This window comes from Entelurus aequoreus, linkage group LG16 (assembly GCF_033978785.1).
Source record: "Entelurus aequoreus isolate RoL-2023_Sb linkage group LG16, RoL_Eaeq_v1.1, whole genome shotgun sequence".
NCBI classification, from domain to species: Eukaryota; Metazoa; Chordata; class Actinopteri; order Syngnathiformes; family Syngnathidae; genus Entelurus; species Entelurus aequoreus.
In genome coordinates this window covers 19713817-19730764 of record NC_084746.1, presented here as the reverse complement: position 1 = coordinate 19730764, position 16948 = coordinate 19713817, and the positions used below count along the sequence as shown (strand labels likewise).

At 40.8% G+C, this 16948-nt stretch overlaps 1 protein-coding gene across 1 annotated transcript in view; it reads right to left on the bottom strand.

Moving 5' to 3' along the window:
• Positions 1-2266: 2266 nt before the first annotated feature.
• Positions 2267-16948, bottom strand: part of LOC133630685 (polyamine-transporting ATPase 13A3-like) — a 139640-nt gene continuing 124958 nt past the window's right edge. The window contains exon 32 of the mRNA XM_062022327.1: positions 2267-5831. Within this exon, the coding sequence (XP_061878311.1) occupies positions 5661-5831 (171 nt within the window). The 3' untranslated portion in view covers positions 2267-5660. The remainder of the gene's footprint in view (positions 5832-16948) is intronic.

Below are 16948 nucleotides of genomic sequence, written 5' to 3'. Positions count from 1 at the left end.
TTTCACAGTAACATATTACTTTTTGGTGTAAGTAACTGAGTTACTAAAGTAATTAGTAACTGTAACTAGTTACTGGTTTTCAGTAACTAACCAACACTGCTAATAATGACTGTATTAATGTATCTTTGTGAGTTTGACTAGAAACATGTACATTTGTAAGGTTTGCAAACACAAACATTTGTTTTTTTACTCAATATGACAGTAATGTTCTTAGAATTATGAGATAATGTGTTTGAAGAAATACAACATTGTTTCAAGCATAACTCCTAAGCCACACATGCATAATGTCTAATAATGTCTGTAATGTATATTTGTGAGATTTGCTAAAGACATGTGCGTTTGTAAGATTTGAAGACAGTATGGAAATAAACACAGGTCTGGCTATAAGAATAACAAAATAGCATACTTATTTTGAAGACCTAATGAACCTCTTTGGCCAAAGTGGATATTTCATCACAACATCCAGTTTCGTTGAGCAAATTATTTTTTCGACACGTGAATTTTTGGTACATCTCTGATCAGTAGCGCACAAGTTATAGGCTACAGTATATTAGTTATAGGGACGGCGTGGCGAAGTTGGGAGAGTGGCCGTGCCAGCAATCTGAGAGTTACTGGTTCAATCCCCACCTTCTACCATCCTAGTCACGTCCGTTGTGTCCTTGAGCAACACACTTCACCCTTGCTCCTGATGAGTCCTGGCTAGCGCCTTGCATGGCAGCTCCCGCCATCAGTGTGTGAATGTGTGTGTGTGTGAATGGGTGAATGTGGAAATAGTGTCAAAGCGCTTTGAGTTCCTTAGAAAGGTAGAAAAGCGCTATACAAGTACAACCCATTTACCATTTACCTTATGTAAAATATGAATAAATATTTTGATCCTGAAGAAATTGTTGACGTATTGGAATTGACGCTGTGGCGTATTCACTTATATGCGAGTTGAAAAATAAAGCTAACATAGATACACGCTGATGTCCGTGTCTCCTCTACATAACAGCCATAAAAAGATTACAACCCTCCCAGCAGCACCTTTCTGTCATCACCCGCAGCGTCTCTCAATATGAGTGACAAAACTTTTATTGTCCAATAGTTAAAGCAGAGCAGCATATGCCTCTTCATTTTTATTGGCATATTCTTAGGCAACATTGTCGTCATCTTCACGGGGTGATTCACCCAGTATGATGCTTTTTAAGTCCAGCAGACGTAGGTGCGCTAAAAACTTAATTTCCCACAGTTCATTTTTTTTCCCATCTCCATCAAAAGTCTAACGGTTCCATCGGTTCACAAAGTCTTTCCTGGGTCAATAACCCAGGAAACATAACATAACATAATAAGTGCTGACATTTTGGAAAGAGGTAGAATCGCCGGAGGATGACAAACAGCACTCAGCACACAGCATTGCATTTGCCTGCACGCAGCATCAACCAGCTGCAGCCATTTATTGATAATTAAGCGCAATGGTGATTTAGCTCCACCCACACCCAGAGTCAAACCAATGGTCAGCAAGAACATACAATAACAAAGTTCAACAAACCCTTGATATAATACCATCAATTCCGGACTATAAGCCACTTATATTTTACCAAATTTTGAACCCTTCGGCTTAGAAAACATTGCGGCTAATTTATGAATGTTTTTTTTGCTATTGCCATAATGTTTTGTTTTTCGATAGTTTTCATTAGTGTGTTATTGTTTATGCCAGGGGTCGGCAACCCGCGGCTCCGGAGCCGCATGCGGCTCCTTGACCACTCTGATGCGGCTCAGCTACATGCATGCCGACCCCCTCGATTTTCCCAGGAGACTTATGGATGTCAGTGTCTCTCATAGACTACTCCCAGGGAAAAATAATCCTATTAACACTCTAATTACTATATGAAGGGCGTGCCCTAATTGCACTGCAGTAATTGTCCTCTATAGCATTTACTTACAGCATGCCAGGCCAGCCACATGTTGTATGTTGTTATTACTTGCTCACACAGGAGACAGCAAAGCATACTTACTCATCAGCCACACAGCTTACACTGACGGTAGCCGTATCAAACAACTTCAACATTGTTACGTTACAAATATGCGCCACACTGTGAACCCACACCAAAAAAGAATGAAAAACACATTTCTGGAGAACATCCCACTGTAACACAACATAAACACAACACAACCATTACCCAGAATCCCATGCAGTCCTAACTCTTCCGGTCTACATTATACACCCCGCTACCACCAAATCCCCCCACACATCAACCCCCCCCCCCCCCCCCCTCTTCGTGGTTGGTTGAGCGGAAGAGTTAGGGCTGCATGGGATTCTGGGTATTGGTACCGTCAGTGTAAGATGTGTGGCTGCTGAGTTAGTAGCCTTGCTGTCTCTTACGTGAGCAAGCTAAAGCTGCATTCCACTTGTGGCCGAGCAGGTACACTGATTGGGCAGACTGTAGAGGGCGCCAAATGCAGTGTCATCACGCTCTGATATTCGGGAGTCTCCCGGGAAAAATGAGAGGGTTGGCAAGTGTGACGCAAGCGACATTCATCCAAAACTCGCGGGCTGCACTAACATCCAATTCCCACATTAAAGTGCGTGCCGGTGCGTGTGTCTGAGACCCCTGGTTAACATAGCACAAAGCATGTAAGCTTTGTATGCGGTGTTTTTCATTTTAAATTTTAAAAACATATTTGTGGCTCCCATTACTTTCTTTAATGTGTGAAACTTGCCAAAATGGCTCTTTGAGTGGTAAAGGTTGCCGACCCCTGGTTTATGCTATGGTGCCATCTTTTGCACGAGTTCTCTGACTGCAGGTGCAGTAAATGCCTGCAAGTGTTTACTACAGTGTGAAGTTGGCCCCCCCACCTTGTCCAAATCTCCGCAAACTTGTCTCAAATGTTTGTGCTACGTTTGTGCTGCAAAATTTTTTGTTTGTGCCGTTACGGTTTATAAATAATTTTAAAATACATTTTCTGACTTGTGATGTCATCGAGCACCCCCACCTTGTCCAAATCTCCCCAAAGTTGTTCCATTCGTTTGTGCTACGTGTGTGCTGCAACATTTCTTGGTTAAACTACTATAGTTGTTAAGTTATTAATGTTTCAATATTTATAACCAGCCCCCCAACCTTGTCAAAACCTCCCCAGACCACCAACAATTGTTTGTGCTACGTTTGTGCTGCAACATTTTTTGACCTAATTATCACAGTTTTAAGTTAATGCCGTTTTATGGTTTTGTTATTAATGTTTAATTAACGTTAAGCCGAGAGAATGAGGTCGACGGAAATGTGGAACTTGGAGCCGAGCTATGCAGACATAAATGGTGTATCTATCCAAAGTCAATAGCTGGACCAAAACGAAGAGTAACAATATCGCTTACAACTCGGTTGATTATTATTACATGTTATTATTATTAGATTATTATTATGAATTATAATCCGTTGATAACTTGAAAACTATAAATTAGACCAAAAACATTTTCCACACAAACAAGCACAAACAATTGGGACTGATTTGGGGAAATTTTGAGAAACTTAAAATTTGTCATAGTTACAACAAAATATGTTGCAGCACAGACAAGCACAAACAAAGCACACATGAATAGGTCAAGTTTGGGGAGATGTTGACTTGGTTGGAGGTTTGGTTATGAATAATAACACTTAAATACTATAAAAAAAACACTAAACGTAATAACTTTAAAAACTGTAAGGGCACAAACGAATGGAATACGTTTGGGGTGTTTTGGACAAGGTGGGGTGTGGGGCAACTTCACAAAGGTATGTTACTTGCTGTTAAAAGCTTGGAACCACGAGCAAAAGTGCTGTTCCATTTTCTAACTGTCCATAGCGTTGCTACTCGTATGGATTCTTCCTCCATCACTCCAAGCAACAGGCGTAGTTTTACAATATAACTAAAACAATTCATACTTACTAAACTGTCCCATGTATGATGTCTGTAAGAATGTTTCCATGCATATGTGTACATGCTATCGCAATGTAATGAAGCTAACGTAGTTAGCATTAGCTAAAATGTCTGTGTTAGTAAAATTAACTTACAATGGCATTCTTTTTGTATTGTTTGAGTTTCACAAATTCCTCAGTAAATTCACCAAAACGTCAACGTGGAGTTATTGAATCTAATTAGCTGATTGGAGAGGTAGCTTGCGCAGCTAGTGTGTCCATAACGATGACTTCTGTTTTTTTTGATCAGCCATTTTACTGCCGTGTTACACACACTGTTTGGAAACAATTGAAGGCCTACTGAAACCCACTACTACCGACCACCCAGTCTGATAGTATATATATCAATGATGAAATCTTAACATTGCAACACATGCCAGTACAGCCAGGTTAGATTAGTAAAGTGCAATTTTAAATTTCCCGCAAAATATTCTGCTGAAAACGTCTCGGTATGATGACGTTTGCGCATGACATCACGGATTGTGCGGACATATTGGGACACCATTGTGGCCAGCTATTAAGTCGTCTGTTTTCATCGCAAAATTCCACAGTATTCTGGACATCTGTGTTGGTGAATCTTTTGCAATTTGTTTAATGAACAATGAAGACAGCAAAGAAGAAACCTGTAGGTGGGATTGGTGTATTAGCGGCTGGCTGCAGCAACACAACCAGGAGGACTTTGAGTTGGATAGCAGACGCGCTACCGTGAGTACGCAGCTTTGGCTTCCAAACATTTGATCGCTTGCCCGTATGTGTGTGCCGCTATGTGCATGTCACGTACGTAACTTTGAGGAAATATATGTGCCGTATGAACTTTACGGAGGTGAACGGTACTTTGGGCTGTGGGATTGAGTGTGTTGTGCGGGTGTTTGAGTTGTATTGGTGGGTTATATGGACGGGAGGGGGGAGGTGTTTGTTATGCGGATTAATTTGTGGCATATTAAATATAAGCCTGATTGTGTTGTGGCTAATAGAGTGTATATATGTCTTGTGTTTATTTACTGTTTTAGTCATTCCCAATTGAATATCAGGTCCCACCCGCCTCTCACAGCATCTTCCCTATCTGAATCGCTTCCACTGCCCTCTAATCCTTCACTCTCACTTTGATCATCCACAAATCTTTCATCCTCGCTCAAATTAATGGGGTAATCGCTCTTTCTGCTGGTGGGAATGATTGTAAACAATGTGCAGATGTGAGGCGCTCCACAACCTGTGACGTCACGCTACTTCCGGTACAGGCAAGGCTTTTTTTATCAGCGACCAAAAGTTACGAACTTTATCGTCGATGTTCTCTACTAAATCCTTTCAGCAAAAATATGGCAATATCGCGAAATGATCAAGTATGACACATAGAATGGACCTGCTTTCATTTTTTTTTCCGTTTAAATAAGAACATTTAATGTCAGTAGGTTTTTAAGGAATGTAAATAAACATTTACAAAATATTTTGGTGTAAATAACTGTGGCTTATGGTCTGGTGCGACTAATATATGGAGAAATATTTTTTTCTTCTAAAATGTTGTGGTGTGGCTTATATCCGCCCTGTAGTTCAGAAAATATGGTAAGTACATAATATAAACTTATACAGTCCTACATTGTTACATACATTGTGGTCAGAATTGTTGATTATTAAATTCAAATTAAGTGTTCCTTTCTAAGTTTCAATTTGTCTTTCAGGAAAAGAGATGCATCTTTCAAAGGTGGCGTTAACATTGTTTACTCATGTTTGGCTCTAAAATGGGACAGAGAAGCTGGCATAGGTGATAGTGGAAGGTGCGGGAGGCCAGTCAGCCTGCTCCTGCAGGTCCAGAGCCAGATGCTTGTATTTAGTCTTCGGGGGACGTTTTTTCTGAGAGTTGATCCAGGAGAGGAAGGCCGGGCCACAGCAACATGCATTCACCATCTGAGATCATTTTCAGGGTGATTGAAGAACACAAGATACACTTGTCAGTTAGTTTTTTGTAATCATCTGAAGTTTTTAGGACTGTAAGGGCACAATATTAGATACACCTGAACACTCCCATGCAAAATAATGTGTCAACAATTGTCTTTATAAAAAAATATACATTTCAACTTATGCTTTAGAACAGGGGTCCCCAAACCCCGGGCTGCGGCCCGGTACCGGTCCGTGGATCGATTGGTACCGGGCCGCACAATAAATAATTAGTTATTTCCGTTTTATGTATTATCTGAGCTCGAACGATGTTTTATTTTGAAAACTATTTTTTATTTTGAAAAATGACCAGATACTCTCGGTTATATCTTGGTCACTTGAGCGCCAACATTTAACCCAGCTAGCAAAATAAGTAAAAAACAGACATCTTTGGAAAGTTTCTTTGTGAAGGGGAAAAGGCACATCGAAAAGAGAGAAGAACAGCCTACGACTTCTAACAAAAAGAAAGCTTTTAATAGACAATACCAGGAGCCATACTTGAAATATGGATTTATCGCAACAGGTGATTACCACACACCAAGCCCACTCAGCATAATATGCGGCGACCGGCTCTCAAACATTAGCGGGGATTTTGTGTTAGACTGAGCCTGCGCCTTTATTCACCAAGCTGGTGCACGATCACCTGTCTGTGCTTTTAAAAGAGTTCGAGCGCTACTTCCCAACTTCAAAGGACCCACGAACTGCCAAGGAATGGATCCGCGACCCATTTGTTGACAACTCAGGTGAATCACGCATGCCTGTGCAAGAAGATGAACTGCTGGAGATCTCAAATGACGGCAGCCTTAAACGTGTGTTTGAGACAACAATGTTCTGGATTAAAGTCATGGCAGAATACCCCGAGATTGCCACCACAGCACTGAAAACCCTGTTGCCATTTCTGACATCCTATGTCTGTGAAACGGGATTTTCTGCAGTGACAGCCACCAAAACAAAACAATGGAGCAGACTGGACATAAGCAACACACTTGGGGTGTATTTGTCTCCCATTACCCCCAGTTAGGACCGTCTTTTTGCAGAGAAACAAACTCAGGGCTCCCATTGATTTAGCATTACGGTGAGTTAAACTTCTCATGCACTTTATATTTGTTTTTAAGGTTTTATCTGCATCTTATTTTGAAGGCATTTAAACGTTACCCTAGCAACCAAAATCAGAGAGTGTTACAGTGGTCGCCAACAGAGGCAGGCGAGGGAGAGGGGAGAGGAGAGGAGAGGAGGAGAGCTTGAGAGTCTCTGGCACACAAACATGCAGGGGGCTTATTTGACGGTTCAAACGGGCAACTTTATTTCAGCTGTTGAAAAATAACATTTATAAAGAAAGTAGTGTGGAATTGCTGGTTGTTATCATTTATATATTTTTCCACTTGATTTTTAAAGGCCTACTGAAATGAAATTTTTTTATTTAAACGGGAATAGCAGATCCATTCTATGTGTCATACTTGATCATTTCGCGATATTGCCATATTTTTGCTGAAAGGATTTAGTAGAGAAAATCGACGATAAAGTTCGCAACTTTTGCTCGCTGATAAAAAAAGCCTTGCCTGTACCGGAAGTAGCGTGACGTCACAAGCTGTAGTGCTGCTCACAATTCCCCGTTGTTTACAATGGAGCGAAAGAGATTCGGACCGAGAAAGTGACGATTACCCCATTAATTTGAGCGAGGATGAAAGATTCGTAGATGAGGAACGTTACAGTGAAGGACTTGAGAGGCAGTGATGGACGTATCTTTTTTCGCTCTGACCGTAACTTAGGTACAAGCTGGCTCATTGGATTCCACACTCTCTCCTTTTTCTATTGTGTATCACAGATTTGTATTTTAAACCATCTCAGATACTATATCCTCTTGAAAATGAGAGTCGAGAACGCGAAATGGACATTCACAGTGACTGAACATTAAATACACGATTAATAATTCAGCTTTGCGAAGCTAAAAAAAAATAGAAGTAACCTAGCTACGTAGCCAACGTTATAGCAGCAGTCTCAAATGCAGATAGAAACTAAATAAAAAAAACCTGACTGGATGGATAGACAGAAGATCAATAATACTATTAAACCATGAACATGTAAATACACGATTAATAATATTCCGCTTGGCGAAGCTAAAAAAACAGAAGCTAACCTAGCAACGTAGCCAACGTGATAGGGCCAGTCTCAAATGCAGATAGAAACTAAATTTAAAAAAAACCCTGACTGGATGGATAGACAGAAGATCAATAATACTATTAAACCATGAACATGTAAATACACGATTAATAACATTCCGCTTGGCGAAACTAAAAAAACAGAAGCTAACCTAGCTGCGTAGCTAACTTAGATGCGGCGGCGGGCGTTGTACGCTTTTGATGACACCCCGGCCGCCATCAGAGTCGGCAAGAAACATATATTTCCCCAAAGTTACGTACGTCACATGCACATATCGACACGCACGTACGGGCAATCGATCAAATGTTTGGAAGCCAAAGCTAGACTCACCGTAGTGCGTCTGTTATCCTGCTCAAAACACAACACAACCTCCTGGTGTTGGTGTTGCCGCTCCACCGACTCCAACTTTCTTATTTGCAGTCTCCATTGTCCATTAAACAAATTGCTCAATCGCTTTATTAACAAGCGGTAACTGGTTGTAGTTCAAAAAGTAACGCACACACATACACGAGCTGCTGTTAGCCAAAAGTCACGCTCACACACACTCAAGTTCTCCGCCAACTCACTCGCGCATGCGCGTTCCCCAAACCCTTAAAGACACAGTACACTAATGCAAATATCACAGATATTACAGTATTGTACTTAGCCGCTAAGACACCGATCGATCCCACCTACAACGTTCTTCTTTGCAGTCTCCATTGTTCATTAAACAAATTGCAAAAGATTCACCAACACAGATGTCCAGAATACTGTGGAATTTTGTCAAAGAAAAAAAGAGGCTTTTCTATCGGGTCCGATGGGGTCCAACCACTTCCGTTGCTTTTGTGACGTCACGCGCATAAATCATATCCAAAGGAGTTTTTCAACCGGAAGTGTGGCGGGAATTTTAAAATTGCACTTTATAAGTTAACCCGGCCGTATTGGCATGTGTTGCAATGTTAAGATTTCATCATTGATATATAAACTATCAGACTGCGTGGTTGGTAGTAGTGGGTTTCAGTAGGCCTTTAATGTATGTAATGGGCTGAGTACACAGTGGATTCACGTTTGTTATTATTTCGTAACAATCAACGCCCGCCTCCCCGTCGCCCATCATTCCTCCACCCCCCTGCCCATCCCCCTCCCCCCACCCCCCGGTCCGTGGTAAAATTGTCAGGCGTTGACCGGTCCGCAGTTACAAAAAGGTTGGGGACCACTGCTTTAGAATATTGTAGAACCTTTTGCCACGTCATTGAATTCCCGGTACCTGGGAATTAATACCGATACCCAAAGGGACCAATTTTCTGTATTTCTTTATGGATTAATGTGTTAGTAAATGTTAATTTATTTAATGATAAAGTCTCTTATTTTTTTAACCTTTAACAATGAGCTGATTACGATAACTGGGCTGTCCAGTTATTTTATCTTGTTTTCTTACACTTCTGTGTATCATTTGCAAGTATTATATGGTAGACTTTGCATTCAGTTGCAATTTGATGCGTAGTCAGGCAATAGTTTTTGCCATTAAGAGGAATTTAGTCTTTTGTTGTGCCCTAAAACATGTGTATACTGTAAGTATTTATTACCCACCAGCTGCTTAATTGTAAGATGCAAGGACAATGTCAGTCTTTTTATTTCTGGTTCACGAGTCATACCAAAGACTATAAAAATGGGACCCATTACCTCCCTGCTTGGCACTCAGCATCAAGGGTTGGAATTGGGGGTTAAATCACCAAAAATGATTCCCGAGTGCGGCACCGCTGCTGCCCACTGCTCCCCTCACCTCCCAGGGGGTGAAAAAGGGGATGGGTCAAATGCAGAGGACAAATTTCACCACACTTAGTGTGTGTGTGACAATCATTGGTACTTTAACTTTAACTTAACTTTTTAACTTAAGCCTCAAACCCAAGTGGGAGGCTGACTATTCTGGTGGCTCTGCGTCTAGGGATGTATATGTGGTATACTCAAAATTAGAGATGTCCGATAATATCGGATTGCAGATATTATCGGCTGATAAATGCTTTAAAATGTAATATCGGAAATTATCGGTATCGGTTTCAAAAAGTAAAATTTATGACTTTTTAAAACGCCGCTGTACGGACTGATACACGGACGTAGGGAGAATTACAGAGCGCCAATAACTCTTAAAGGCACTGCCTTTGCATGCCGGCCCAATCACATAATATCTACGGCTTTTCACACACACATGTGAATGCAAATCATACTTGGTCAACAGTCATACAGGTCACACTGAAGGTGACGTATAAACAACTTTAACACTGTTACAAATATGCGCCACACTGTGAACCAACACCAAACAAGAATGACAAACACATTTCGGGAGAACATCCGCACCGTAACACAACAGAACAAATATCCAGAACTCCTTGCAGCACTAACTCTTCGGGGACGATACAATATACACCCCCCGCTACCTCCTACCCCCCCCACCCCCCACAACAACCCCACCCTCCCCCAACCCCGCCCACCTCAACCTCCTCATGCTCTCTCAGGGAGAACATGTCCCAAATTCCAAGCTGCTGTTTTGAGGCATGTTAAAAAAAATAATGCACTTTGTGACTTCAATAATAAATATGGCAGTGATATGTTGGCATTTGTTTCCATAACTTGAGTTGATTTATTTTGGAAAACCTTGTTACATTGTTTAATGCATCCAGCGCGGCATCACAACAAAATTAGGCAAAATAATGTGTTAATTCCACGACTGTATATATCGGTATCGGTTGATATCGGAATCGGTAATTAAGAGTTGGACAATATCGGAATATCGGATATCGGCAAAAAAGCCATTATAGGACATCTCTACTCAAAATGAGACTAACACTTCAATTTATGTTGATTACTGATGGTCATGCATTTCCATTGTGTAATATTTTATTTTTCAAAGACTATTATGGTCTAATATTGTTGTGAGGACCGGGGGTAATTATTGCAATATTTGGCGTGAAATGAAACATTATTACTGGGAAAAGGAAGGGCGTAACCAAAGTGTTAGCGGTTTCCGCGTGCCCTTAGACTCTTATGGTTGAGGGGCACTTCCGCCTCCTCACCAGACAGATGTTGGAAGAAGAAAGAATAGCTTCGGTGCATAATTCCAGTGTTAATATTTACCTGCTGTTTTAATTTCATGAAGGGAAATGTTTTATGACAAGTTTGATGAGCTCTGTTTCAGATTATAGATGTAAAATGTTGAGTTAATAATTTTGTTTGACAAGTTCTTTGTTTGAAATGTCGCGGCAAACGACTGTGTAGTAAAATGGCAACGGCCATGTGTAGAAACACACGGCATCGAGAGAATGATGTTTACTTTGGCACTAAATATCGGAAATATGTGTGTAAATTGTGTGATTGGAAGTTTGATAAAGTGACTTGTGTATAGTTTAAAGGCCTACTGAAATGAATTTTTTAAATTTAAACGGGGATAGCAGATCCATTCTATGTGTCATACTTGATCATTTCGCGATATTGCCATATTTTTGCTGAAAGGATTTAGTAGAGAACAATGACGATAACGATCGCAACTTTTGGTATCTGATAAAAAAAGCCTTGCCCCTACCGGAAGTAGTGTGACATAGTCAGTTGAAAGGCTCCTCACATTTTCCTATTGTTTTCATTGCAGCTAGAGCGATTTGGACCGAGAAAGCGACTATTACCCCATTAATTTGAGCGAGGATGAAAGATTCGTGGATGAGGTACGTTAGAGTGAAGGACTAGAATGCAGTGCAAGACAAATATCTTTTTTCGCTCTGACCGTAACTTAGGTACAAGCTGGCTCATTGGCTTCCACACTCTCTCCTTTTGCTGTTGTGGATCACGGATTTGTATTTTAAACCGCCTCGGATACTATATCCTTTTGAAAATGAGAGTCGAGAACGCGAAATGGACATTCACAGTGACTTTTATCTGCATGACAATACATCGACGAAACACTTTAGCTACGGAGCTAACGTAATAGCATCGTGCTTAACTGCGTATAGAAACAAAATTAATAAATCCCTGACTGGAAGGATAGACAGAAGATCAACAATATTATTAAACCATGGACATGTAAATACACGGTTAATGTTTTCCAGCCTGGCGAAGGTTAACAAAGCTGTTGCTAACGACGCCATTGAAGCTAACTTAGCAACCGGACCTCACAAGCTGTGCTAAAAACATTAGCTATCCACCTACGCCAGGCAGCCCTCATCTGCTCATCAACACCCGTGCTCACCTGCGTTCCAGCGATCGACGGTGCGACGAAGGACTTCACCCGATCACAGATGCGGTCGGCGAGATGGAGAAAATTTAAGTTGAGTTCGGCGGCTAACGCGTCTGCTATCCATCTCTGTCTTCCTGGTTGTGTTGCTGTAGTCTGCCGCTAATACACCGATCCCACCTACAACTTTCTTCTTTGCAGTCTCCATTGTTCATTAAACAAATTGCAAAAGATTCACCAACACAGATGTCCAGAATACTGTGGAATTTTGAAATGAAAACAGAGCTTTTTTGTATTGTATTCAATGGGGTACCAATACTTCTATCAACCGTTTACGTCACGCCTATACGTCATCATATCTAGACGTTTTCAACCGAAAGTGTGGTGGGAAATTTAAAATTGCACTTTATAAGTTAACCCGGCTGTATTGGCATGTGTTGCAATGTTAAGATTTCATCATTGATATACCGTAATTTCCGGACTATAAGCCGCTACTTTTTCCCCTCGTTCTGGTCCCTGCGGCTTATACAACGGTGCGGCTTATTTATGGCCTGTTCTTCTCCGACACCGACGAAGAGGATTTCGGTGGTTTTAGTACACAGGAGGAAGACGATGACACAATGATTAAAGACTGACTTTTCATATACCGGTAGGCTGGTTATTTTGATAACGTACAGGCGAGCACTTTGTATTACTTTGCACCGTTGTATTATTTGTACTCTGCACGAATGCTGTTCGCCATGTCAAAGATGTGAAAGTTTGATTGAATGATTGAAATATTTATTGTTAATAAATGGGACACTTTGCGTTCCCAAACAGTCATCTCTGTCCCGACAATCCCCTCCGTGGTAACAGGAACCCCTATATACTACGGTAATTACACATGAAAACCCTGCGGCTTATAGTCGGGTGCGGCTTATATATGGAGCAATCTGTATTTTCCCCTAAATTTAGCTGGTGCGGCTTTATAGTCAGGTGCGGCTTATAGTCCGGAAATTACGGTATAAACTATCAGACTGCGTGGTCGGTTGTAGTGGGTTTTAGTAGGCCTTTAAAGTGTAGAAAAATTTATAAAATGATGTTTGATGTATGATGCGGACAAATCATTCACTGAAGTTCAGGTCTGTTACTGTATATTTATTTAATGTCTTCATGAGAGAAGCTGTCTTTGACTGGTAAATCATTTTGATCGTGGCATTTCATGAACAAAACTGTATTAATGCACAATGTAAAATAGCTTTAGAAAAAGACCGCAAATGAGCACTTCCACTTCAAAGAAGGTGAATTTAATTTGTGTATTTCAATGTGAATGTGAGCGGATAAATGATAAATACACACTGTAATTTTTGTTTTATGTACTATGTTTAGTTTATTTGAGAGCCAACCATTTCATATTGAGACAGACATGTGATCGAGGGAAGAGTTATCTGTTTTCGTAATTGTGAAATAAAGACACTGATGTCGGAAGAAGAAAGACTAGCTTTGGTGCCTCATTCTAGTGTTAATATGTACATGCTTTTTAGAGGAACACTAAATGTGGTTGGTGGAGACCAACCACATTTCTATTTGTTATCACCGTCCTGGACACTTGGCACCTGTAAAATGTATTGGTAGAGAATTATTGAAACAAACATCGATATTCCTGATCGATGCGTGTATTCATCTGTACTCAGTTCACTGAGATGTAAAATAATTTATTTTATTTGTCCATTTTTTCTTTTTAGCACAAGAGGTTATACGCTACCAACTTCATGTAAAATCTCCTAGCAGTGGAGTCTTTTATCAACAGCTGCTTTTTAAGTCTACACAAGTCAACTATGTTTGCAGTGCAAGGTGCAATGCAGTTGTTGTGTCGTCAGATCCCTCACTGTGTTTCTATTCATTACAATTACTCTCAGCTGGCAATAAGATTTATGTGTGGCATTCATGTGCAGAGCACAAACGTAATATATGATATCTAATATATCATATAAATCAATACATATATTTGCATGTTAGGTGGGTTTGCATTTAAGCAAGGTGTGTTTTGATGGCATGCAAACGCGGCGCAATGGAGTGACGTCAGACGGCGACTATAGAGAACCGCTGTCAGGGGATGCCATCTTTCTTTAGAGCATCTTTATGGATTATTATATTACTTCAATTTTTTTTTGTGGAATAATCTTGGCCTTTGGATTACTGGATCGCCAAGAGCACGGTTCATGAAGCAAACTTGTGGCAGTCGCAATTAATACACATTCATTTTAACCTGACTAACTTTTATTAGCATACGAGGGTTTGAGGGACTTTGGTGGAGGAAATATTGTTGTTACAAACTGTGGTGTGGTGTTGCTTTCTTATTTGGGATTAATCCAAGCTGATATCAGGCCCTACACATGTTTTTAGGTGTTGCAGCAGCACCTAAGTGAATGTGACAGCGCGTGCATGTCATGATTATGACAATCAGCGATATAAAAAGAAAATACTAATAGCCATACAGTAGGGAGGGAATTCATTTGACCCGATTCCTGGGTGGATCTCGCATGAGATCTAGTAACGCACGCAGATAATATAATTATAATGTCCATATGAATATCCTGTCAGACCCTCCGTTCGTGGCGCTCCAGACTATAATTAATAGCTGTGATCTTACACAAGTAATAAATTAACCCACGCATCGGATCGGTAACAGGATAGAACTAGTCCTTGTCCAAGGTGTCAGCATCTCCAAAGTTATGGTACTCCCGTACAATAAAGTGATGTCCAATCATTGCCTTATAACAGTTGAAGTTCTGACTCATTGTCAACAAGCTACAAATAACCAATGCTTTAGCAGCCGCAACATTAATGCTGTCACAACTACGACTCTTGCTGGCCTACTGCCTCAGTAATGGCAACATTCCCAAATTATGTCGGCTCTATCGATAACCTCACTAACAACCTCACTGAAAATCTAATTTCCCCTCGGGGATTAATAAAGTGCTTCTGAATCTGAACTTCAACGGTGCCCTGCGCGACGCCATTGATAGTATAGCACCCCTAAAGCTAAAAAAAGGCCCCTAAAAGGCGTACCCCCTGGTTCACAGAACTCTTAAAACTATCATGTAGAAAGCTGGAACGCATGGCGTGCGACTAAACTTCAGGTTTTCCAACAAGCATGGAATGATAGTTTTAATACCTTATAAACACACACTTACCTTAGCTAAAACAAATTACTACTCCAATCTCATTCGCCTCAATAAAAATGATCAAATATTTGTTCAGTACAGTAGTATCGCGAACCCAACAAGGGAATCCCCCAGTAACTCCACCCACTCGGCTGATGACTTCATGGAAATTTTTATTAGAAAAATTTATTAGAAAGAAGATTCATGATAACACATCCCAGCTCCAACTGGGTTCCATTAACGCAGATACGAATGTATGTACGACGGATATTGCCCTCCAAAATAGTCTCTCTCTTTTTGAAGAAATACAAACCCCGTTTCCATATGAGTTGGGAAATTGTGTTAGATGTAAATATAAACGGAATACAATGATTTGCAAATCCTTTTCAACCCATATTCAGTTGAATATGCTACAAAGACAACATATTTGATGTTCAAACTGATAAACTTTTTTTTTTTTTTGCAAATAATCATTAACTGTAGAATTTGATGCCAGCAACACATGACAAAGAAGTTGGGAAAGTTAAAGTTAAAGTACCAATGATTGTCACACACACACTAGGTGTGGTGAAATTTGTCCTCTGCATTTGACCCATCCCCTTGATCACCCCCTGGGAGGTGAGGGGAGCAGTGGGCAGCAGCGTAGCCGCGCCCGGGAATCATTTTTTGGTGGCAATAAATAATGATAAAGTTGAGGAATGCTCATCAAACACTTATTTGGAACATCCCATAGGTGTGCAGGCTAATTGGGAACAGGTGGGTGCCATGATTGGGTATAAAAACAGCTTCCCAAAAAATGCTCAGTCTTTCACAAGAAAGGATGGGGCGAGGTACACCCCTTCGTCCACAGCTGCGTGAGCAAATAGTCAAACAGTTTAAGAACAACGTTTCTCAAAGTGCAATTGCAAGAAATTTAGGGATTTCAACATCTACGGTCCATAATATCATCAAAAGGTTCAGAAAATCTGGAGAAATCACTCCACGTAAGCGGCATGGCCGGAAACCAACATTGAATGACCGTGACCTTCGATCCCTCAGACGGCACTGTATCAAAAACCGACATCAATCTCTAAAGGATATCACCACATGGGCTCAGGAACTCTTCAGAAAACAACTGTCACTAAATACAGTTTGTCGCTACATCTGTAAGTGCAAGTTAAAGCTCTACTATGTAAAGCGAAAGCCATTTATCAACAACATCCAGAAACGCCGCCGGCTTCTCAGGGCCCGATATCATCTAAGATTGACTCATGCAAAGTGGAAAAGTGTTCTGTGGTCTGACAAGTCCACATTTCAAATTGTTTTTGGAAGTATTCGACATCGTGTCATCCGGAACAAAGGGGAAGCGAACCATCCAGACTGTTATCGACGCAAAGTTCAAAAGCCAGCATCTGTGATGGTATGGGGGTGCATTAGTGCCCAAGGCATGGGTAACTTACACATCTGTGAAGGCACCATTAATGCTGAAAGGTACATACAGGTTTTGGAACAACATATGCTGCCATTTAAGCGCCGTCTTTTTCATGGACGCCCCTGCTTATTTCAGCAAGACAATGCCAAGCCACATTCAGCACGTGTTACAA